This window comes from Verticillium alfalfae, genomic scaffold (genome assembly GCF_000150825.1).
Source record: "Verticillium alfalfae VaMs.102 supercont1.13 genomic scaffold, whole genome shotgun sequence".
NCBI classification, from domain to species: Eukaryota; Fungi; Ascomycota; class Sordariomycetes; order Glomerellales; family Plectosphaerellaceae; genus Verticillium; species Verticillium alfalfae.
Genome location: NW_003315026.1, coordinates 1,134,734 through 1,158,360, shown reverse-complemented (window position 1 = coordinate 1,158,360; position 23,627 = coordinate 1,134,734). Strand labels below are relative to the sequence as shown.

The window sequence follows — 23,627 nt, the reverse complement described above, 5'->3', positions numbered from 1 at the left end:
ACGCAGTGTGTCTATTGATGCGACTTGCACCGCTTATTTGATCCGCGTGTCCCATTGACGTAGGTACCCACGTGAATTCCCAACTTGCTTCGAAGACATACATAATCGCCTGTCAGGAGGCACCTGCGGAGCCAAGGAATAGGGGGCTCAGAAGCTAGTTGAGGTCTTGAGACAACGGGAGCGTAGGTAAAATGGCTGCGGAGGGCCCATATTCCAGATGTATTCCGATCCTCACAGTTGACTGCGGACGTCACCTGCAGAAGACCTCCTCACTCTATTGATCCGACTGTTCTGACACCGCCCAGTGACGGCTGTGTTGCACGTGCATAAACGACGCTGCGCATTCACCATCAGCCACCACACGACACCGTGGAAACTCTTCCCTCATCAATAGTGATAAGTAGAGAACATAAGTAGAACCAAGATTGTGGTAATGCCGCCCATGGATCCTTATCTATTCACGATGGCTTTCAACAGACTGCACAGCTACAAGCTGAAACTCGCGAAGGGGCTGCATTCATAGTCGCATAAATAGTGATCATGACCTCCCTACATGGTCAGTTCTCCTAAGTAGATATGGGAAGATCCCCTAAGCCGCCCGATGGAAGTCTTTTTTCTCTGTGTGGAAATAAGAGGTAGCCTCGTAGAGCGGGTGGACTACATCCTCCTGCTTCCCATTGACGCTCCGCTGTAGATCGCTAATGGGTGGCGGCGACTCCCGAGAGTCTGGATCTTGGCCTCATCACCCGCGTCTCTCATCATCAAGGCCATCCTACTATGGGGAAAGATCCACATCTGGCATGTCCCTCTTCTTCTCATCGCCTTCATTCCAAAAATTGATGGGAAGGCGCTTTTTTAGCCTCTTTAGACGGGTCCGGATTCGTGGAGGCAGGGCTTGTCTCTACTTTGTAGCCGACCTTGTAGAGGAGTTTGTAGCAAGATTTATTTTTCTCCTAGTAGTCTTTCTGATTGAAGCCCATTTTTGGCAGGCGGTAAGGCTAGCTACGTTTACCATTTTCGACCAGGATTAATATGCTTGAGGGCGCTGTCTTGTATCTCACGTTTAACGGTTTCCAGTCGGCAAATGTACATTTTTAAGCAGATATCTGAAGCTGTCACAAGCCATCGAGCTCAGGCTCGCAAAAGGCGTTGAACCGGGTCAGACGGAGGAATGGCCAAACAAAGAAGCGTGTGTAGGGCTATGAAAGAAAAGTGCAAGGATATCCACGCCGCTCGAGCTTGGTGGGTGAACAAAGGAAGCCTGCCTTTCGGTACAGCCTCGTCATACCGGCCCATCGTGGCCATCGAGCTTGTCTGATGCATGGCTCGTGTTTTGGAAAGTCTTCAGTAGCATGCCAGCATTCCCGACGTTGAGATGCGCTAATGAAACCTCGACGACGAGGAAATGTTTCGCAAGCTGTTCAGTAGCGATGTACAATGTCACAGGTGCCGTATCGCGGGCCGGGCGCCCAAACATGAAAAGATGGACGGGTATATTCGTAACCTTTATCGATTGAGAACACGTTGCAAGTGGCCTTTTCCACAGCGTCAATGAGTTTGGCGAAGAGCCTGGAGAGTCTTCAACGCGCCCGAAGTCGATAAGGGACGAATTCGAGGGTGATGGCGTAAACCAGAACGAATGCCGGGGCGAAGTGCGTGGCAGAGCACCGCCCCCACTGTGATTGACGCGTCGGGACGTATCAGAACGCGGCGCCACAAGCATTGCCACAGCAGACATCGCTACGTGCTGTCTGGAGGATGTGTTGAGTAGCGTGAAGCGATTCTCCGGGGCCAATGGTCTGGCCGTCGCATGGCTACTCGTCATGAATGTGGGCCTCACAGAGCATTCCAGCTGTTGCTCGACCGCTTTGTTTACTGTCATCGACCAGGCATCCATCCAGCATGTCACTCCGGTGGTTGGTCGCTCAAGAGGACAAAATTAGCGCAACATGTGGGAAAATAAGATCTTCTTATGCTGCGGGCACTGTTTATACTTCACGCATAGCTTTACAGGAGCGGGCTGGAGCAACGACCGAAAACTGACACACCCCAAACTCAACTAGGGACCACTTCATGTCTCCACGCCACCATCAACTGAACCGGCCACCTGACAGCTGTCTTGAGCAGAAGGTCGTCACTTTGTTGACTGTCAATGAGCGGCAAAACAATGCCTGCCGTGTCATGACGACAGAAACACCATGTGCATGATCCATTATGCGATGCTTGCGAAGGCTTTGAATCACGAATGTCCGACTCAGCCTACCCTATTTCGGGCACTAAATTTCCACGTCTTCTGTCTCGTGCACGCATGGCATCGACAATGGACTTATAAAACACGAATGGTCGTGATCATGCCACAAACGGCAGTCGTCGTGCCCCTGAGACAAGTTTAAAATCCAGGCCGCTCCACCACTCACGTTATCCACTGTGGTTGGGCAAGTACCCGCCTGTAATGTGAAGTGAAGAAACAGGCGCGATCATCTCTGATGCTTGAAAGCTGGCGGAATCAGGCGTTTTTGGCTGTTCATAAGCTGCCTCGGTTCTTGGGCTTCGGCGTACTTAGTTAATTGCTTGGAAACATTTATGCTGCTTTCCCAAACCCGGTCCGACAGCCCTGTGGGAACAATGCTTGAGAAAGACCCAATTTTGAAAGAGCAAGGGATAAAAAAAAAAAAAAACGAGGCTTTTCAAATTTGATTATCATCTAGAACTCATGGCTACCCACACTCTCCACCATGATGCAGCAAAACGGGGCCACACTAAGCACGCCTTGTTTGTCTTGCGCAAGCTGACGAGGACGATCTTCACAAGCATCTTAACGAAGGGTGCCCGGCTGCGCGCCGTAGCGTCAGCGATGATGCATCTTGGCCGAATACGTGGTATTTCATTCGAGTATCACCGTGTAATGCCACAGTATGAAGGTAGATGGACTCTGCAGACACGACACATGGTCTCCGGTCTTCCCATGACGTCCACCTGCCAGCCTGGGCGTCTGGCAACTGGTGTTCGCAACCTCCCGAAGCATCCGTATCTCACCTCTAGCGACTCTGGTATCGATGTCTCACTCGCTGCACCCTACCTTGATGTCACGCCGGCCGTCAGTGATCCTCTGACCCAAGCGCCACCACTTACCAGTCCCCGGCCTATCGTGTCCTCCCGGTTCCCGCCCTGCCGCCCTACGCACTCCATCCATCTGCCGGCATTCATGCCACCCGAGCGTGGGCCCTCCCACTTTCGCTGCGCCATAATGGTCTTGCTTTTTCTCGTCGTGCCCTCCAAGGGCTTCCTGACAGCATGGTCGCGACACGTCAACACGCCGCCACCAATAAGCCTTCGCTTGAGCAGCACTGACACACCGCCAGAGCCCCATCAGTAAGGATCACCCTGTTCTGCAGCATTCATTGCTGGCGCACCCTCGGAGGGATGAACCTAGACCGTCGGCCAAAAGTCTGCTTTACCTGGCCCCAGTGCCAGCCAAACATATATTGTGTCGTTTTATCCTCCGTCCCCTCCGCGGTCCAGCTCCTCACTTCTGCGCCCTCAAAGCCGAAAGGAAAAATTTGGGATCGTTCGCCACGATACAATATGCCTTCCATGGCCCATCGTCAGCAAGCCCGCCTCAGTCGTCTGAGCATCTCACCCAAGTCATGGTCTGATACCAGTGACAGTGAGCCCGAGGATCTCATAACCCCTTGCTCGGAAAAGCACGTTATTGAGACCACGTCGGCTGTCCACTTCGATCATGTCCCCCAGCCGGACACACTCGACGCCGCAGCGGAACCCGCGCAGACGTCACTACACATTCGCCGACCGTCGATGCTTCATGCCCGTCGCTGTTCTTCCGACGAATCCATCGACATACGAGGGCTGTGGGAGGCCATGCTGGAACTTCAGCAGCGCTATCACTGCTACAAGTCCACACGCATGCTCATTGCTGCCGAGTCGGACGGTGCTGTTGATATGATCCGTACGTGGGCCTCAGTTTTCATGCTCCGATGTTGTTGAACGCCATAGTAACCTGCGACAGCTTCTCGAGCATGCATAGATCACCTCAACGACTGTATCGAAACCCTGCCCGACGAGGGTTGGCAGGTTCTGGAGCGCTATCTTGCTCGAGGCGAGGACAGCCAGAAAGGGCTCAAGTGGAAGTTTTGGAAGCACTAATTTGCCACGGCTGATTTTGTCCTGCGGGTTTTCAGATGCTATTTTGCATGAGGAGCGGGTGTTCGGCGTCAAATTTGTTTAACCCTACAGATCGATACCCTTGACATTGTTTTTACATCGTATCTCAGACATAGCGCCATGGTACGGTCATCATAGGGATGCATCAAAAATTCCATCCCCTTTTTATGCGTGTCGTCGCCATGGCTCAGCGCCTCGCACGTTGGTGGAACGCGACCGTCAGTATGACGGGCACATGTCAGACATAGACTGATACCAAGCATACTCCAACGCCGACTAGACAACCCACTGATGAACAAAAATCAAATCAAATCCAAGACTACGTCGAGGTGGCAATTTGACGACGGCTAGGACATTGTCGCCTAGAGTCACCTTTGATACAACCAGCGGCTTAGAGCATTCATTGGGTTGACGTTCTACGAGCATGGTGAACTCATCGTGACGCCATCGCAGTGTACGTTAAGTACGTTGCCGCTTACTTTCGTGCGTCTAGACCTTCAAAACACGAGGGCATGAGGGCACCTGCCGCGGTGTCGATTGGTCTGCAGCACGTGCATGGAACCTGGACGTCAATTGACAATCCGAACTCATACCAAGTAGTGCCTTTGGTTCAACTTGGAGACATCAAACCTTTGGACTTTTCAATTGATCGCCGACGAGAGCATATGGACGCCGGACTTAACGAACCGGGTCCTTCGTGTCCACGCTAAACATCCCCACACAATGGATTTATAATATAGATCAATCCAATGACGATGACCAGGAGGGGTAGCCAGCGAGTTCAATGAGGTCAAGCTTCCTGCCACCAGGGTATTAGTGGATACCCTCGGTCGTGGGCGTCGTGGTGATGACATCGAGAGGGGAAGTAGATGAATAAAAGGCTGGCCGGGTTCGCTTTACTGAACACAGCATGCCGCAATCTAAGACAAGTCATCATTTTCCACCGCCACTACAACAGTAAACAGCCAAAATGCCTGCCGTTCGATCCGCATACGACCCCAAGGACATGCAGTTCCGCCATCTCGGCCCTACAGGTCTCAAGGTCAGCGTGCTGTCTCTTGGAGGCTGGCTGACCTACGGCGGGACGCAAAAAGGCAGCATTGTGAAGGAGTGCATGCAGGCTGCCTGGGACCATGGCATCAACACATTTGACACCGCCGAAGTCTACGCCAACGGAGAATGCGAGCTGGAAATGGGTAAGGCTCTGAAGGAGCTTGATTGGCCCAGGGACGAATACGTTCTTACCACCAAGGTCTTCTTTGGCACCGGACGCAAGGAACCGAACACTCGTGGCCTTAGCTGGAAGCACATCGTCGAGGGCCTCAAGAGCTCCCTCCAGCGTCTTGACCAGCCATACGTCGACGTCGTCTTCGCCCACCGCCCTGATTATGCGACGCCCATGAAGGAGATTGTTGAGGGATTTACTCAGGTCATCCGCAACCTCAACCTTGCCTACTACTGGGGCACCTCTGAATGGAGTGCCAGTCAGATCACCGAGGCCACACAAATCGCCGAAAGGTACAACCTCATCGCTCCCGTCGTTGAGCAGCCCCAATACAATGCGTTCCACCGCGAGCGATTCGAGGTGGAGTATGCGCCGCTCTTCGAGAAGTTCCAGTACGGCACAACCATCTGGTCGCCTCTGGCGTCCGGCCTTCTGACTGGCAAGTACAACGATGGTATTCCTGAAGACTCGCGCTTCGCCACCAACAAGGACTTCTTTTCCGACACCGTCAAGAGCCTGCAAAGCGACGAGGGCAAAGCCAAGATCGAGAAGGTCAGGAAACTCACAACGATTGCCGAGCGCTTGGGCGGAAACGTGGCACAGTTGTCGCTGGCATGGTGCCTCAAGAATCCGAATGTGAGCACCATCATCTTGGGCGCGACAAAGATTGAGCAGATCAACGACAACGTCAAGGCCGTCAAATTGGCTGAAAAGATCACTCCGGAAATTCTCGAGGAGATTCATGCCATTCTCGATAATGCGCCGGCGAAGCCCAACGCTTTCGGTCGTGTGCGGTAATGCCTCCGATCATCGACGGAGGAGAGCGTAATCGTACCCCGTTGCGAGGGATATCCAACTGTTAGCCAGCGTAGAAAAGCTCGAGTCATCATTCAAGCAGCTTGAGGCTGCAGATTTGCGCTCTGAAGACGATAATGCATTTTGTTATCAACTAGACAAAAAGCGCAGCAACACTGTGCCTCCGAATGTCCCAGTAATGTGAAGGCACAGGCTTCTGGTGTGACTGATTGATTGTGATAGTACTCTTTGATCGCCAGCTTGTGTTATTTTCACTTATGCCACTTTCCTGTCATACATTTTACCAATCTTAGTCGGCGGTCAGCAGCAAGCAATTCCCGATTCCCGAAACTTGAAAAAGTATAAGAGATGTACCAGTGAGCAATAAGGGCACGTCGAGGCGCAGCAAGGGTCCGATCTTGCAAGGGACAATTGGAACTCTAACGAAACCTACGCATCACCAACAGAGACAGACGTATCTAAGTGTATAGGTATATCAAATTTCATGTGGGATTAGAGACGTGGAATCCGTTGACGATGAAGAGATAAAACGGAAGACCATAGGTTCAAGGGCTCAATAGCCACATATGACACCCCTAATTCAGCAATATGAACGGGAGGCTGCTTCTTCAAAGCTAAGTCATGCCGGCAACATTGGCACCAATGTAACACATGAGGAACAAGTGGGACCGGCACGGGGTGGCCCAGTCTGGAACGGCGTTGTGCATCGGGTGGGCGGTTGAAGACGCGGCCGGCCGGCCAAAGCTGTCCACGCCAACAAGCGCGTGAAACTGGCTTCCCTGATCACCCGAGCCCCGAATCGCCTGGTTCATCATCGGGAGAGCCGCGGAGTCTCAATCGCCCGTGATCTGCTTACGTTTTGCCCTCGCAAAAGTGACCGCGCAGCACCAAGAATGGTATCGCCGTCCGTACCGAGAGCATATAAGCTGTGTAGTCAGCCAGGACCACAGCACCATCGCGCCTATTTGACCATTCTAAACACCGTGCTAGGAGGGAAGATTGACCATGAGTGCACCCACCATTCTCACTGCCACTCTACCGGCCCCAGCGTTCCACGCCGCCTACGCCGAGTCTGACAGCACGATGGAACTTCACACCGAAAGCGAGACGAGCACATCTGATAGCGACCACGCTCTGCGCGATGGAAAAGAAAACATGGAAAGTCTGGCCAGCCGTCTCCGAGCCCTCTATGATGAGAACGTCACAGCCAAAATTCTGCGAACAGCTCGTGAGGGCCTGATCAACAATGTGAGTAACTCAACGAAGTAATGGTATCCCATTCTGACCTGAATAGAACCCCCCTGCCGTGTATCCTGAATATGTGCCACAGACCGGCGCCGATGCTGGCAAGTACATTCTCCGGGAGGCCGACTTTTGGACCTGCGGCTTTTTCCCTGGGAGCGTCTACTCGATAGCTGAGCGCCTGACGAAGTACCCGCAGGCGCTCCCTGGTTCCCATGAGAAGGAGCGTCTGCTGGACGAGCTCTGGCAGCTCGGTGCAGCATGGGCGGAGCCCATTCACACCATGCCTTGCGTACCGATACCCATGACATGTCATCCATGATTCAGCCCTCGATGCGAGTGCGGTGGGAGGTAGCTCCCGACAAAGACGCCTTTAAGTCCATCGTGACAGCCAGCCCACTCGCTGTATTCGCGATACAACAATACTGTCGGCGCCATCCGCTCGTGGGACGTTTTGGCCCAGCACGGGGTCAACATTACGAGTCAGACAGACGACTTCCTCGTCATCATTGACTCCATGTGCAATCTTGACCTACTATATTATGTTGCATCACACACTGGTGATGTCGGACTCTGGCACGCTGCCACAAGGCACGCCAAGACTCTCATCGCAACGAATTTGCGACCTGAGAAGGGAGCAGGAGGGAGGGAACTTTTCAGCACTGTCCACGTTGTCAACTTTGACCCCAAGACTGGCAACCTGAAGGAGAGACGAACGGGGCAGGGCTTTCACGCGACGTCCACATGGGCCAGGGGGCAAGCTTGGGCTGTTCTAGGCTACGCACAGTCCTTCATGTGGACGAAGGATCCCGACTTCCTGCACGTCGCCGTAGGCCTAGCTGAGTACTTCATCCTCAGGCTCGAGACTTCTTCAGCGCTCGTCGAGGTGCAGGTTCCCGGCGGCGGAGTGAAGGGGCGTTACGTTCCGCTCTGGGATTTTGACGCGCCGATAGAGAACGAGAAAAACCCTTTGCGGGACTCTTCTGCTGGTGTCATTGCCGCCAACGGTATGCTAGTACTGTCACAGGCACTGGCTTCCGTGGGCAGTGTAGCGAAGAGCAAGATATTCCTTGACATGGCCGTTACAATGGTCGAGGATACGTTGGCCTTTTCGCTAGCCCCTGAGCTTGCACGGTTGAACTATAACGAGCAGGCCATTGCTGTGTCTGACGTTGCGCCGGGCAAGCGGTTCGATGCCGTCCTCAAGAACGCCACGGCGAATCACAACGCGAAGGACCATAAACGTTACTGGGACCACGGCCTGGTTTATGGGGATTACTATCTAATCGAATTCGGAAATAGGCTCTTAAAGATGGGTTTAGTCTAGCCGCCACATCATATCTGTACAGTTGTCGTCATGGACGAATAGAAGCCCCTTTACAGCTGAGAGTTTATCGCGCCCCATGCCAAGGCAGCCTGGCGCGGGCTGGTTGTTTGGGCCGTGAACATCATGTCATCAAAGCTAATAACGCGATCCATGTCCATAAAACGTTGGTCCATCAACATGTGAGAAATCGTGGACAGCTCATCAGGCTGGTCCTCTGATCCTTGGGGCGTGAGGCCGGAAGGCCCTGGCGGTTTCGGAATTTTGGCAGATCCGATGGCGGCCAAGTCTTGACAGCGTGGCATCACGAAGCTAACTTCTTGCTCAGACGGCTGCAGAGATTCACCGTGTAAAAGTGAGTTATACGCCGGCGAAACATCCTGTTCCGCTTGCGTGCTCACGGCTGGATCTGTCACGGTTGCTGTCACGGGCGTCTGCCCCAGCGTGCCATCTGAGTATCCCAGAACGTCGAAGGTTGTGTCGGGGTTCGTTTGGCATCTGGCGTGGAGGTCTCTCAGCTGAAGCGCATATTTGCCAGCTAGACAAGGTAAAGGCTGTTCCCGCAAGTGGCCCATCCAGCGCCGGGCCATTTCCTCAAGATTCTGCACCAAAACCCAGAATTCTGGGCTCAAGTCGGCATCATAATGCCGCCAATGGACTGACCACTTAGCTTTGGTGGGATGAAGAGGTACGAGAGACCTACCGAGTAGAACACGAGCGCTGACAAAGACACAAAATGCAAACTGGCTGGTGACAGGGCCGTTCTGTGGCGTGTAGCGTAGGTACTTTTGAGTGATGGTCGCTGTCTCTGACGCGGCAACCTGGCAGGTTTCGGCGCTGCAGAAGCTGGGAAGCTTCACGATGTTTGACCACCGATTGTCAGGGTAGGCGATTCTTTGGTGTAGTAGGATCATCGATGTGTTATGTGTGACGTGCGCGAGCGTGAGGTTTGGGTCCATATTAATGAGGGCAGGCTGGCGTGATATGTTGGAATCTTTCCATTTCTGGGGTAGGAACATCTTCCAGCTGTGACATGTCCATCAGCACAAGTATAAGTACGAGGGCGGGCAACTAACTGGACGAGACGCAGATCGAGCTCCTTGAATCTGGTGAGCCAGCTGCTGACTTCCTGTCGGTCCTGAAAGTCAATTTTCTGCTGGAGAAAGTACGTCGTCACCCTGCTGAGGGACTCTGTTGCCTCGATACAATAGGCAAATGCACCAACTGTTGTCATATCTACAGTATTAGGGCCGCTGTTTGCGCCGGTGTTTGAGGATGCCAAAGGCGTCTCTGAAGCGGGTGCCGTGCTATGACCGGGTAGAAAAGCGATCGACTTGCCGATTTTGGCAGCCGATCGATCCCAAATGCCAAAGTAAGGTGTTGTGACCGGCTCTTCTTTGTGCCACAGTCCTCCGTCGGCCGGGAGCTTGCGTTGCACATCGTCTGATGTCAGACTCGTATTCCATCTGGCGTTGTAAGTCTGTGCTATCAGTTTCTCTAGGGAGCACCTTACCCAGTTGTTACAGAGCAGAATCTAACTCTATCAGCTTCGTCAAGTTGCACGCACAGGCATGACTCACCTGTCGAGGCAAAACACATTCCAAAATACACGTCTTCGCTGCTCCTCCTCTGTCCAGTTGACGGGGGCGGGTATGGTTGTCAAGGGCTTCAACAGAGGCTCCTTGCCGTCGAGATCGGACTCAACACTGAGCTGCACGTACTCGACCGTCCGTGTCAGTGACCCGATGACTGACCATGCTTTGGCCGAGTCACCGTGTCCAATCTATGTGTGATTAGCTGAGCATCTGAAGATCTCTTACGGATTGGTAACACACGTCATTGAAAGCTACAATGATAAGCGCCTGCAGATTCTCCACAGAGAGATGGTCCATTGCAGTCAGCATGACAATATTCCGAGATCTAGTCGCGCGAGTCTTCAGCTCGGCTTGGGGGAGGCCCATGCCCGCACTGTCGACGAATCGCAGGGCTGCGACAACCATGGCATGGAGTACCACGACCAGGCCAGGGAGTTGTCCGGGGTCATGAATGCGTGCGCGAAACTGGGTCTCATGAATCATGGGTATCCAGGGTTGGATAAGGCCAAAGTAGGCGTTTACTACATCTTCGAGCAGGGCCGGGGGCGGTAGGTTTGTGCTGATGTTTTCTAGATCTTCGAGGGCAAAAGTTAGCTCAATGGTCGGATTGCCGCAGCTGTCAACTCTGCGCCGCTTTCGAGGCCGCCCGGGTGACTCGGCCGAAAAAGTCTGGCCATCCACCGCGATCCGGCCGGACCCTTGAGAGACCGAGGGTGACGGCACGATGGCCTCGACGATAGGTGGCGGCGGCCGTGTCTGCGCACTGAGCTTGTGCAGCTCCTGGGCCAAGAGGGAAAGCACTCCGAGAACATTGGGAGCCTCGCCAATCAGTTCAGCAGGATGGTGATCCCCCTGTGTGCAGCCGCATGTTGGTGCACCGCGTTCTGTTTGCTTCAAGAGAGTATTTTCCAAAGCCTCTGTTACTGTCTCAGCTGCTACATCCGCAATCTAGTGACGGCGCTACGTACCGACTCGTCGACTTAGGCTTCCAACAGCCCCAGGCTTAATCCCGGGCTTGTTCCTCTTGAGATCGTAGATGCAAGGGGACTCTACTGAAGTCAGTGAAGCACCGCATGCCCAGCCCCGAAAATATTACCAAGACGGCTACAGTGTGCGCAGGTAGGCTGCTCGCGGGAGCACCTGAGTTTTCGCCGACGACACCCCTGGCAGGACGGCACGTCAACCTCGGGCCCTGCAATGCCTGCAATCTCTGCCGGCGTTGTTTGGGTTTCCATCATGTCGCTCTTTCTTTCGGGTGCCGGGCTGATTGAATGCGCAGGATGACGGCCACCATGTCTGCTGGAGGTAGCGGGCAGTCGCGAGAATCTGCGGCCGGGCGATCAAGCGAGCGGCGAGGGGCGATTCTGGTCTTTTCAATCTCGGCAGACCCAGATGCAATGATCTCATTGTGCGTAGGACCTGGCGTCGAGCGGGGGAAGGTAACATTGACCCCGCTAGACAGCTCTGTCGTACGAGGGCGTCGTCGATCCGGGGAAGACGGGTCAGAGCAAGAACAGAGTGCGGGGTGGTTGTGGGAATGCCGTGTTCAGGGGGGCCGGGGCCTGGTGATCTGCGCCTGTTTAAGCTTCCCGGCCCCCATTGCCCCGATGCCCGGTTGGCTTGCCGCACCAGTGGAAGAGTCAAGCGTCGGGTCGGGAGTTGGGATGGCAGAGTGAGTTGCTGTGAAGGGGCACTTGAAAGATAAAGCGACTGGAAGAGCCCATCAACGACAACTCCGATCCTGTTCGAAGCAAGCTCGCCGCACGTCTATCATGGCCGCGACAACATCAGCACATGGCGCGGACGCAAACACGCTCCAGGCGGAACACGAGGAAGCCAAAGCCGGGCAGCCAGTCGTCAAAGACATCATCGGCCCGGCAGTCGCTGCGTCGGTTGTTGCAGAAGAAGCCGGGCAGCAGGTTCAGATGGAGCGCCAGGTCAAGGAGGCGCCCAAGCGGTCCCTGTGGATCGCGTGGATGTACATGTTTGACTGGTATCCGTCTCATTACCCTAAGGAGGAAAGAAAGTTTTTGCGCAAGCTCGATGCTTTCCTTCTAACTTTTACCTGCATCGCCTTCTTCCTCAAGTGGCTCGATCAGTCCAACATCAACAGCGCTTATGTCTCGGGCATGAAGGAGGAACTCGGGTTGTACGGAAATGAGTACGTTTTGGACGATAATTTCGCGCCTCGAAGCTCAGCGACTGACACTTGACAGATACTCCATGTTTCCCATGTTCTACAATCTCGGCTATGTTATCTGCCAGATCCCCGCCATGTTGTTCTTCTCGAGACCTAAAGTTACTCGTTGGTTTCTACCGAGTTGCGAGGTTGCGTGGAGCATTCTCACTTTCGCCCAGTCCCAGCTCAAGAGCGCACCACAGATTTTCGGCACACGCTTCTTGCTGGGAATTCTGGAGACACCTGTGGCATCGGGCTGCCTGTTCATTTTGTCCTCGTGGTACAAGCCGGAAGAGCTATTCAAGCGCGCCGGCTTGTGGTATGTGTGAGTCACACCGCCCCTGGCATCATCTCAAGCCGAATCTGACGAGGCAGATCCAATAATATTGGAGTCATGTTTGGCGGCTATCTGCAAGCTGCCGCCTACACCAACCTCAACGGCGTGCACGGCATGTCTGGTTGGCGCTGGCTTTTCATCATTGATGGTTCCATCTCGCTGCCCCTCTCGATTCTCGGCTTCTTCATCTTCCCTGGCATGCCGCAGAGCGGTAGAATTTGGTGGATGACTGAGAAAGAGCACGAGCTTGGCCAGCTCCGCATGCGCGAGGCTGGCGTTGAGGCGCCGAAGAAGATCACAAAGGCCTTGCTGAGGCGTATTTTCTGCCGCTGGCACTGGTACATCGGCGTTCTAGCCTATGTTCTCTTCCTTTCGGGTGCCTATCCTCACGGTCAAATGGCGATCTGGCTCAAGGATCTCGCCGACACGCATGGAACCTACACGATTCCCCAGATCAACACAATTCCCACAGGAGCGCAGGGCGTGTCAGTCGTCGGCACAATTCTGGCCACGTCGCTGTGCATGGTATATCCAACTTGGATCATCTTCAACATTGTAATGACCATGGTTATGTTTGCCAACGTTTGTATGATGGTGTGGTTTATCCCTCACGACCTCAAGTTTGTCTGCTTTTACCTGTTCGGCATGACTGCCGCCGTTACACCGATTCTTGTGCCATCCGTCAACTGGTGGCTGAAGGACTCGGCCGAGGCGCGTGCCTTCTTTAACGGCAGCATGATTGTAAGTCTTTTTCATGTATGAGACTGGCATTGTGCAGTGCTAATGCAGCCAGACTTTGGGCTTCGCCGTCAACTCCTTCTACCCACTTGTCGCCTTCCCCGTGATTGAGGCGCCTCGTTGGAAGAAGGGCTACATCGTCAATTTTTTCTTCATTCTTGGGTCGTGGATGCTGCTTACAATCGGCTACTTGGTGCACCGGCGCTGGGAGAGGCGACAGAAGAGGGCGGCCGAGGCTGCCCTAGACGAAGATAACCTGAAGGCTGAGATGTCGGCGGATGTGAAGCACATGGCGTGAAGTGCTGCTGTGGCACTCTTGTCGCATCCATGGAGGATCATGGTGAGAGGGGAATTAGTTATACTTGTTCTGAGAAACAGTAACTGCGGGAACGCAATGTAGTCAGGCTTCGTGATTGAGGCTCAACTCTAGACAGAGTTGAGAACTTTCATCCGGTACAACCCAGTCTTCCCGCTCCGTTACGCCAGAAGACTGTCAAATTGATCCCAGTAGAACTTGTTGACTTGTACCGATCGCCTCGAAATCGTTCCGAAACCCGATGCTAGTGACCCACAGCCGCTCGAGTGGCCTCCTCGTTTCAAAGATATAAGTGTGGCTGCTTCCCACACACTACGTGACCCTGACTGCAAAAAGTCCAAAGCTCTTCAAAAACAGAATGCCGCCCCTGCCTGGATTTTCCGACAACCCCTTGCGTACGCGGGCCGACCTCGTCCAGGCCACAATTGCGTTGCTCCGACCGCTTGTATCATGCTTCTCCTCGGGCAAAGGCCGCGTGCGCGTCCCTGTGTCGACAGCCGCACACTTCGACGAAGGGGCCGCACAGTTGGAGGGTTTTGCGCGGCCCTTATGGGCGGTCGGTGCACTACTCATAGCGAGAGCGTCAGATCCGAGAGAAGCTGCATTGGTTGATGAGATTGTGCAGCCGTGGATCGATGGTTTCGTCACAGGAACCGACCCGGACCACGAAGACTACTGGGGCGAGATTCACGACACTGATCAACGCATGGTTGAAGCCGAGATTCTGGCGTTTTCTTTGCTTGCAGCTCCGGATCGCACATACGGATCACTAGATGCACGATCAAAGCACAATATCACCAACTGGCTTCGGCAACTCCATCACCAGCCCATGCCGAAGAACAACTGGCGCTGGTTTCGTGTATTTGCAAACCTAGCGCTGGTCAAAGTTTGCGGATTGTCACTCGATACTGTACAGAAGGAGATGGCAGCTGACCTGGAACTGCTTGACACATTTTACCGCCTAGATGGATGGTCTGCCGATGGGCCCTGGCAGACGCCAGAGCAAGCCGAGAGTGAAGTAGAAGCCTACAAAGAGACGGGGCGGCGGGATACCATCGGCATTGGGCGTCAGGCTGACTACTACTCGGGGAGCTTCGCCATTCAATTCAGTCAATTACTTTTTGTACGTTTCGGCTCAGACATCGACCCTAGCCGAGCCGAGATCTATCGTCAACGAGCGAGGGACTTTGGTGTTGGTTTTTGGCGCTACTTTGACGCTGATGGTACGGCTTGCGCTTGTGTCACTCTGAGTTGGATGAGCGCTAACCATCAAAAGGTGCTGCTATTCCGTTCGGAAGGTCACTCACATACCGATTCGCCTGTGGCGGTTTCTTTTCAGCCCTCGCATTTGCCGACGTCGTTAACATGCCTGCACCTCTCGACAACCCTGGGGCCATTAAAGGGTTTCTTCTACGGCATCTCAGATGGTGGGCGCGACACTCCACCAGCATCTTCAACACCGATGGCACGCTCAGCATCGGATGGCTCTATCCGTATGTGACACACTGCGTTCACCGACACCAGCTGACTTGAATAGGAATATGTACATGAGTGAAGATTATAACTCCCCGCAGTCCCCATACTGGTGTCTGAAGACCCTTATCGCGGTCGGAATATGTGAGGATCACGACTTTTGGCAGGCCGAAGAGCAACCATACCCTGATTTCGGTCCAGGCACAGCATTATTGCCCGCACCCGAGCAAATTCTCTGCAACCATCCTACAGGGAACCATCACTTCATGCTGTCACCTGGTCAGTTTGTTGCTTGGCCAATGAAGGCTAATCAGGCAAAGTACTGTAAACTGGCCTATTCATCGACATTTGCCTTCTCCGTCCCGACTGGCCCATTGCTTGCGCAGTTGGCACCGGACAGCACGATTTTACTGAGCCGTGATGGCAGAGAAACGTGGGCTGGAAAATGGAAGTGCGGAGTGGTGGCGTTCCCTCAGCTCGTTCTCGCCGGCGTCGACGTCCAGGTCTCGCGCGTCACATGGCTTCCTTGGGGCGATGGGGCAGTTGAGGTCGAGACGACTTTGATTCCTCCAGCGAATGCCTGGCCCGATTGGCACATCAGAATCCACCAAATCACAGCGAACACACCCCTAGACAGCCTTCACATTGTCGCCGGTGGATTTGCCATAATGGGCAGAACAGGTTCGGGCCGGGGCCTGCCGGCCGTTGACCATACAGCCGGCAAGTGCCCAGATGAAGGTATTCTAGAGGACGAAATGTCAGTTTTGGTGCTCTCCTCCGCTGGCGCAAGCGGCATCGTGTCCTACACGTCCAGCAGTGGTGTTCCGATTTCTGCCAGGAGCCATGCCCTCAAGCCTGATGCGAATACGAACATTGCCTGTCAACGAACCCTAATCCCAGTCACGGAGAATGCTACTGGGTCACTTAAGGTCGGGCATAGCTTCGTTCTGGTAGAGTGTGTATTTGCTACGACTGAGAAGCAGGGAGCAGACTTGGGTCAACGTTGGGCGCAGTGTCCCAGGCTGGATGCCTTGAGTGTAGCTTTCCCCCGACTAGCAGCCTAGACGAGGACGCATCCTGTCTTCCCTCTTGAGCTTTGTTGCCCCGATGGCATGACGAATATCTAGCATAGGTTGACAGGACACACCCAAACATCCGTCGCGGAAATCTTGCAGGACCCCTGCTTCGGCTCGCCTTCGATGCCGCGACAGGCGAGGCCGCCATTGTCGTCACATGCGAGCTTCTTGCCACCATCCTGACGATAGCACTTTCCGTACATTTTGCTGCCGCCCGACTCCCAGATTTCTAGCTCGTTGCCATTGCTCACGGGGTAGAGTGTAAGAGACCGAGAACCACATTGTCCCTTGATAACGGTGCCGCGTCCTATGTGGCTTGTTTTTTCGGGGCCTTCAATGTAATTCTATTGCAGTCAGTCTCCAAGCTCTTCCTTTGTGTTTCGTGGTGGACGTACCTTGTTGCGAATCGTGTCGCAGTTGTACTGATTACTTGGAATCAGCAACACATCCTCTACTGCGGTGAAGATGTTGCCGCAGCAACTCGACTTCTTGGGGCAGCCGTCCTGACAATCCTCGTAGTTCCACGTCATGCGTCGGTCAAAAAGGTGAAAGCCAGCAGCCGAAGCAACCGGGAGGATCTGCAGCGCAGCAACTAGAGTGGGTAGTTGGATGTACATGGTGATTTTTGTTGGATGTGTGTCTTGATGTCCTGTTCTCTCAGTATTCAGCCACAATCTTGGTGTTGTCAGGCAGGGTATTTAAAGCATCGCAGTGAGAACCGCAGAACATGATTGAATCTCGACTCTGCTTCGTATAGAGAATATTGAACGGAACTCCGCCAGTCGACAACACCGGGGCCGACTCTCGTGCCGCATATCGGCGCATCTAGAACATCGCTGCACCAGGGGATCAGTAGCGGAGCCGAACAGGGGCCCCCAGAAGGGAAGGTGATGACAAGCAAGTCCAACCAAATGCTTACTTGATAGTATTCAGGCAGAGCTCTCGTGTTGAAGGCGAATGCTTAGAGTACTGTGCGCATGATATCCGGTTGCGAGAGCCTTTGGGGTGGAAGGCAGGCGATGGTAGACAATCATAGACGCTGAATAGTTCGTCGCCGCCCCCGAGCCGAGCCGGTTTTGTTAGGCCCGGCACTGTGCACAACAAGGACTTGATGGCGATGCAAAAGGAGAGCAGCCACGGCTCGATACTATGAGCGAATGTAGTCTTGATTCCAGCCTGGGCCTTTACCGGTCGGTAGGGTCTGAAGCTGCTGAAAAGGCCAAGAACAGATACTACATCAGGGATAGACCAAACGGGCAAGCTCTAAAAGGCTTGGATGAGATCTAGCCTTGTTGATATCGCCTATTGTGCTGCAAGGTCTTGGCCAGCGAGCGCACTTCTTTTGGACGTGTCGAAAAAATATAGCATTCTTCCCTTCGCGCCATCGGCTAGTTGAGGATCCTGAGAGCCAATTCAATTAATTGACATCAAGACCTGCCGTGGACTGATTGCCGATGCGGCCTAGAGACTGTCACGGGGAATCGACGAGGAGTTATATGTGGAAGCCAACTGCTCTTGCATTCTTCTTCTCTTACTGTTACGTGTTGTGGCGGGCGTCGATGGGCGCTCTTGAGAGGCCTGGTCTGTATGCCATTATTAGTTGTTCCTCACGCGGGTGCTTAGCACATCGCGATGCTCGTTTCGTTGCGTATACGTGATTCTCGTCATGTCATAAATCGTAGCTGTATCCTGTCCCCGAGTCAGTGAGTATGCAATGTATACTGCATCGCGTCATGCCCTTGACGTACCAATCCTCAGTGTTTTTTGACATTTTCTAACCATTCTTTTGAAGCCTTGGTACCTTCGTGCGCCTTACGGAACAGCGAACGCTCCCATTCATCCAACCCCCGCAAGAATTCGCCGCTCGACCCTCCGACACCATCGTCACCTGCCTTCCTTGCGTGCAGCGCAATGTCGGCCGCACGTGTGACGTAGGTCTTTCTCAAGACGGTCCCGAGATCGCGCTCATCAAACAACTCGAGCATTCTGATTCCAACGCCGTAGAAATGCGCGCTCTGATCGCGCAAGGGAACGGCGCGCGGGTCGGCCTTCAACGCAGAGACGACTTGGCCAGAGACAGTACTAGGCAGATTCAGCGTCACGGGGGACTTTGTGTCTTCTGGAGCGCTCTGATCCTTGAGGGCGAGCATTTCGGCCAGCCACAATGGTAACTGGAGCTGAGAACCGGCTTTCAAGGCATGCGAAGGGCTGTTATCGAGGTAGCCGAGATCGGCAAGGTCGATCTCGAATTTACATGGGACTTTCTGTTGCCAGCCAGAGTCAGGTGTGTTCTAGATCGTGGCTTTGTCGACACCTCGGGCGTCAACGGGTGGAATAACGGCAACGCACCTCTGCATCCATCAAAATGGCATCAATATCGTAGTACATCTCGGGCGAAGGGACGGCGCTCGGCTCGGTCTTAGCAATGTGCAAATGACGATCACGTCTTGTCGGTCGCGATAGAGGTTGAGGCGAAGGCGCGAGACGCGTTGTGCACTGGGCCCACCACGACTTCCGCGGGCACCAGCCACGGCGCCTGCTTAGCAAGCATTGATCGAGGCGGGAGCTCAGGCCTGCGCCATACTTCTTCGGCGATGACGAAACATGTCATCAGTGGAGCCGAGCTGGAGCGACTCGAAATTCCGAACCTGTCCCCCTCGGTCAAAGCAGCTTGCTCTCGACTCAATCACAATTCTGCACTGTTGACCTTGCTCAGCTTCAATTGATCGCTGTACAATACTTAAGTGTCAGTCCAGCCGTTCTCTGATTGATTTGGGTGCAGTCCGTACCTGCGCGTGACGAGCAAGCTAACTCGACCTGCCAAACATCAGATCCCGAACAAAACCATCACATCATAATGTCGTCCACCCTACTCCGCAGCACACCCGCTGTCCGCGCCGCCCTGCGCACCCGGGCTGCGTCTACGGCTTCCCTCGCCGGTGCGAGCTTTGTGCGCGGCAAGGCCACGCTGCCTGACTTGCAGTACGACTATGGCGCCCTCGAGCCCTACATTTCGGGCCAGATTATGGAACTGCACCACTCCAAGCACCACCAGACATACGTCAACGGCCTCAACACGGCTCTCGAGACGGTTGCCGAGGCTGAGTCCAAGGGTGACTACACCAAGGCTGCCTCGCAGGCGCCCCTCATCAACTTCCACGGCGGCGGTCACCTCAATCACTCGCTCTTTTGGGAGAACCTCGCGCCCGCAAGCCAGAACGGTGGCGGCGAACCTGACGGCGCTCTGGCCGTAAGTCTTCTCTTTCATATCGCCATTTTTTCGCTGCCGTACAACTCGCTGACAGACCCCCCCGCAGAAAGCCATCACCAAGGACTTCGGCTCCTTTGATACGCTTCGCAAGCAGACCAACGCGGCCCTCGCCGGCATCCAGGGCAGTGGGTGGGCGTGGATCGTCAAGGACAAGACAAGTGGCACCTTGAGCCTTGTCACTCGTGCCAACCAGGACCCTATTACCGGCAACCTTGAGCCTCTCCTGGGCATTGACGCCTGGGAGCACGCCTACTACCTGCAGTACCAGAACCGAAAGGCTGAGTACTTTGACGCCATCTGGAATGTCGTCAACTGGAAGGCCGTTGCCAGCCGTTTTGAGAAATAGGCAGCGCGCGTTGCTTTTTTCTGTACGATCCGTAGTCAATGAAAGGCAGATGCAACGATGCATATAGTCAAAGATTGGTGACGTTATACAAGCCGTACCTCCGGTTAGCCGAGGAGAGAACTGTACAAGTGTGCGGGAGCACGAGGTGTAGCCCGCAACAATGCGGTCTACTACTCGTCCGACCAAAGCCAAACAGTAGCCTCCCGAGCTACATCGGAATCGTCATCCGAGCCACCTGATTGTTCGGCGGTCTGTCCCGGCTTTGTGACAGTGATGGGCTTGGCGTTTTAGTCACCACTTGCGCAACGACTCGAATCGTCAAACGCAGCCAGAGCATGCCTGCTGTTCTCTCACTTGACGGCGGCTGTGTCCAGCGACAGAACCAAAGGACTACGTCTAACCATCCGGCGCCGCATGCATGCCCCTGGCAGCTGATGATGTGTTGGGGGCAATTGTCAGTCGCGGCTCATCATTCTGCAAACGCTCACGTAACTCCCTGTCCGAGGCAAGCCGTCGGGACGAGCTTCCACCAGGCTGCTCTGCGCATTCAGGCGGCAGCCACGGCCCCTTAAATTTAGCTCGCATGTCTGACAGGGCCGCATCAGGACCGATACTTGTAGTTCAATGCAGTTTGCAATCGTTTTGTGGACGCTGTTGCGGCGCTGTTTCGAGCCCGTGGCAGCCAGATGCGGCGGGTGTGGGGGAATGGCGTTTAGCCCGTTCTGTCCGTCCGTCCAGCGTGAAGTGGATTTTGCGGGTGACGTGTGCGGAGTGTGGAGGATGGCGTAAGAGTTACGAGATGACAATGCCTACTGTGATGAACTAGGACACAGGCCATGGGAGCTATATTCATTGGGGGATGGCGATCACGACGTACCAGGCCATGAACCGCGAACTATAGAGCTCGATCGTCAGCGTTGCAAGCTGTCGACAGAAAATCTGGCCCTCGTAAAATCCTTCACCTAACAACACTACTAGAACAACTAAAATGACCGATTTATTACACCATAATACACCTATAAAATCTAGGGGCTGCTACCTTTATGGTGAATCCAGAACGTATAAATTACTGGATTTATTTAATGCTGCAACGGATGAGGGATGTGGTGGTTATGGAGGGTAGAATAACTAGTTGGTAGATATGGGTGATAGTATGTGGGCCAGATTTTCTGTCAACAGCTTGCGTTGTAACCATCGCAGCCCTCGAAAAAATGTTTGGGGCGAGATGCCTTGCGAAGCTTGCAAATTCTGCATTCATTTAGAGGAACGCTTCCGCTTCACGAACTGATTCTATTGGTCTTTCAACCCGGATGCATCGAAGAGGTACAGAAGTGAGGCGTATGCCCAGAGATGCACTCAGCAGCTTGCTGATGCTTGTGCTTGTCACCCTCCCTCCTCTGAGACAGTCGTGGGGCCTTTTCGCAGCTCAAAAGTTTAAGGTACGTTACCCCACTCAAGTGCTTATGATGTATATGTACTCGCCCACGTGACTGGGGCTCCTCGGGTTCTTGTCCCCTGGTGACACGTACTGTACTTGGTAGACCCTTATGAAGCACGTGTCTCGACATCCCCGCACACACTTCTGTCGAGACTCAACACCCACCACACCTGTTGGGTTGGTGCAGATGGTGGTGCAGCCACTGACAGGATCCCACTCGGAACTCCGGCTCCTACATTCATGGCCTGGAACGGGGGTAAGATTTCGCCCCTCCCGCGTGGAGACCGAATCGCTATAGGGTGCCCATGGCAAGGGCCTCGGCCTCGGCTACTTCCAGCGTCACGAGATGGCCCGTTGTATGCCAACAATGGCACAGCTTCCGACGCTGAGCCAACAGGCTTCCCCAAGCTCATCGGACGCCACCATTCAGCCATCTGCTCATCCGTTCAAGCCCGTGACGTCGATGGGCGAATCTTCGTGCAGCCATGTAGCCATTAAGCCACACGGTACACACTAGCAGGCGTCTCACGTCTTGCAGCCGATCACTGGATGGTCAGAGACCGGATCGGACAGCAGAACCGACCCTCACCTTGCTCGAGGAGCGAACGACCTGCTCAATGACCAACCAAATATTGTCACACAAACGGGCTTGGCCTGACTCGAGCGCTCAGGTTGGCAGCAGCGAATGGCGGTCCCTACGATTACCAGAATTCCCGCAGTAGGATGCTTCCTACGCACAGGTCTGAGCTTACGGCTGGAGGGGCCACATGCCGCCCCGATCACGACGAGGAAGTATGAAAGAACAACGCTAGAAGCTCTTAATTCCTCACGCAAGGACAGGGATGGCAAAGTCGTATCGGCCGTAACCCGGTCAATTCCTTTGTCGCGTCCTCTTGTCTTCTCTCTGCCTGTTACCTGGTATCCAGCGAATCACCTCGGCTGGTTAACGCTGAAGCGTTCGACCAAATGCTCGTTTCTGGACGCAAGCTGTCATGTCCAGCACGGCGCGCGATAAGCTCCTCCGAGGGCGAGCGAATGTGCACTTGCACCCAATCCTTCGGAACAGCCGGGATCGGACTCCAAGAGTGTTACTGATCGCCAAGGTCCGCCCAAGCTTGCTGGCAGTTGACGCTGTGCCCAAAGAGGGAGGAGATAAGGACCTTGGCGACGGCTTCCCCTTGTCTACCGTATGCTTCCCGCAGCAAAAAACACACAAGCGCCCGAACCTACGGGCAATTGAGCCGCATCATGTCGTCACTGTACGCAACTGCCGGACCGTCGCAATGTCCAAATGCTCTTCAACGACATCGCGAACGCCAGCGGCGATTGACGAACGACCGCGACAAGAACTGTCAACTGCCAAGCACAGCACTGCGAGGCCACACGCGTCCCAGTATCCTCCCCGCAACCTTAAAACACAGCGCTCGAATGGGGGAGACGAGACGAGGCCAATTCGCTGGACACGGAACGCATTCGCACGCTAACAGCAGTTTCTCTCGTAATACAGGCTCCGAACGGGGGGTTCAAGTGGGCAAACACTGCCACCATTTTCCTGGGGATACCCGCTCCTCAGTGGGCGCTCGTCTCCATCGGTACAGCGGCACCTAATCTCTGGAGTTTCGACTGTCCCGCCGTTCGAGGTCTCGGCCCTGGTTTGAATGACTCTGCCCCGACACTCAAGTCATCTCCACTGATAGTGCTTCAGCTCGCGCCATTTTACCATGCTTATGCCACACGAGCTGGTCTCGACATGCCAGGCAAATAACATCGCGCGAACGCCACAATCAAAGTCGCTAATGTGGAAGACAGCAGCCACGCGGTAGATACATCAAGTCAACCATCATCTGATCGGACTCGCCGTGTTGAGGCAGAACGCCCACGCCTTCGGGCTGCAAGGTCACTCCCTCAGGTGGTGCATGAAGCGTTGCGCTACCGTCCTTGCCGGAGACCCGTCGAAGAGCGATCGGCAAGCCATTGTCCCCGAACTGGGAACGCGTCCAACACTCCAGGCCTGGCGAGTCGAGGCGGTTGGGTGGACGGGCGCACGAGTGGGCAATCAACGTCCCCCC

At 54.3% G+C, this 23,627-nt stretch overlaps 8 protein-coding genes across 8 annotated transcripts; 6 read left to right on the top strand and 2 right to left on the bottom strand.

Moving 5' to 3' along the window:
* Window positions 1–3,536: 3,536 nt before the first annotated feature.
* Window positions 3,537–4,354, top strand: VDBG_08968 (hypothetical protein; the record flags this gene model as incomplete). Its single annotated transcript, XM_003001126.1, has 2 exons — window positions 3,537–3,967; window positions 4,028–4,354. 2 exons carry the CDS (start codon window positions 3,586–3,588, stop codon window positions 4,162–4,164), a joined length of 519 nt encoding a protein of 172 aa, XP_003001172.1.
* Window positions 4,355–5,087: 733 nt separating this feature from the next.
* On the top strand, window positions 5,088–6,703 carry VDBG_08967 (voltage-gated potassium channel subunit beta-3; the record flags this gene model as incomplete). Its single annotated transcript, XM_003001125.1, has 1 exon — window positions 5,088–6,703. The coding sequence occupies one exon, from the start codon at window positions 5,153–5,155 to the stop codon at window positions 6,203–6,205; it is 1,053 nt and encodes a 350-aa protein (XP_003001171.1).
* Window positions 6,704–7,228: 525 nt separating this feature from the next.
* Window positions 7,229–8,792, top strand: VDBG_08966 (unsaturated glucuronyl hydrolase; the record flags this gene model as incomplete). Its single annotated transcript, XM_003001124.1, has 3 exons — window positions 7,229–7,471; window positions 7,518–7,757; window positions 7,857–8,792. 3 exons carry the CDS (start codon window positions 7,229–7,231, stop codon window positions 8,790–8,792), a joined length of 1,419 nt encoding a protein of 472 aa, XP_003001170.1.
* Window positions 8,793–9,417: 625 nt separating this feature from the next.
* VDBG_08965 (conserved hypothetical protein) lies at window positions 9,418–11,791 on the bottom strand (the record flags this gene model as incomplete). The annotated part of the gene is made up of 6 exons (XM_003001123.1): window positions 9,418–9,553; window positions 9,866–10,255; window positions 10,370–10,500; window positions 10,610–11,268; window positions 11,353–11,433; window positions 11,569–11,791. 6 exons carry the CDS (start codon window positions 11,789–11,791, stop codon window positions 9,418–9,420), a joined length of 1,620 nt encoding a protein of 539 aa, XP_003001169.1.
* Window positions 11,792–12,156: 365 nt separating this feature from the next.
* VDBG_08964 (vitamin H transporter) lies at window positions 12,157–13,936 on the top strand (the record flags this gene model as incomplete). Its single annotated transcript, XM_003001122.1, has 4 exons — window positions 12,157–12,545; window positions 12,601–12,888; window positions 12,939–13,641; window positions 13,694–13,936. 4 exons carry the CDS (start codon window positions 12,157–12,159, stop codon window positions 13,934–13,936), a joined length of 1,623 nt encoding a protein of 540 aa, XP_003001168.1.
* Window positions 13,937–14,312: 376 nt separating this feature from the next.
* On the top strand, window positions 14,313–16,491 carry VDBG_08963 (conserved hypothetical protein; the record flags this gene model as incomplete). Its single annotated transcript, XM_003001121.1, has 3 exons — window positions 14,313–15,177; window positions 15,231–15,447; window positions 15,492–16,491. The coding sequence occupies 3 exons, from the start codon at window positions 14,313–14,315 to the stop codon at window positions 16,489–16,491; spliced, it is 2,082 nt and encodes a 693-aa protein (XP_003001167.1).
* A 1,663-nt stretch (window positions 16,492–18,154) lies between these two features.
* On the bottom strand, window positions 18,155–18,964 carry VDBG_08962 (DNA replication complex GINS protein PSF3; the record flags this gene model as incomplete). Its single annotated transcript, XM_003001120.1, has 2 exons — window positions 18,155–18,767; window positions 18,853–18,964. The coding sequence occupies 2 exons, from the start codon at window positions 18,889–18,891 to the stop codon at window positions 18,258–18,260; spliced, it is 549 nt and encodes a 182-aa protein (XP_003001166.1).
* A 198-nt stretch (window positions 18,965–19,162) lies between these two features.
* On the top strand, window positions 19,163–20,120 carry VDBG_08961 (superoxide dismutase; the record flags this gene model as incomplete). The annotated part of the gene is made up of 3 exons (XM_003001119.1): window positions 19,163–19,249; window positions 19,335–19,753; window positions 19,821–20,120. 2 exons carry the CDS (start codon window positions 19,361–19,363, stop codon window positions 20,118–20,120), a joined length of 693 nt encoding a protein of 230 aa, XP_003001165.1.
* Between the last annotated feature and the right edge of the window lie 3,507 nt (window positions 20,121–23,627).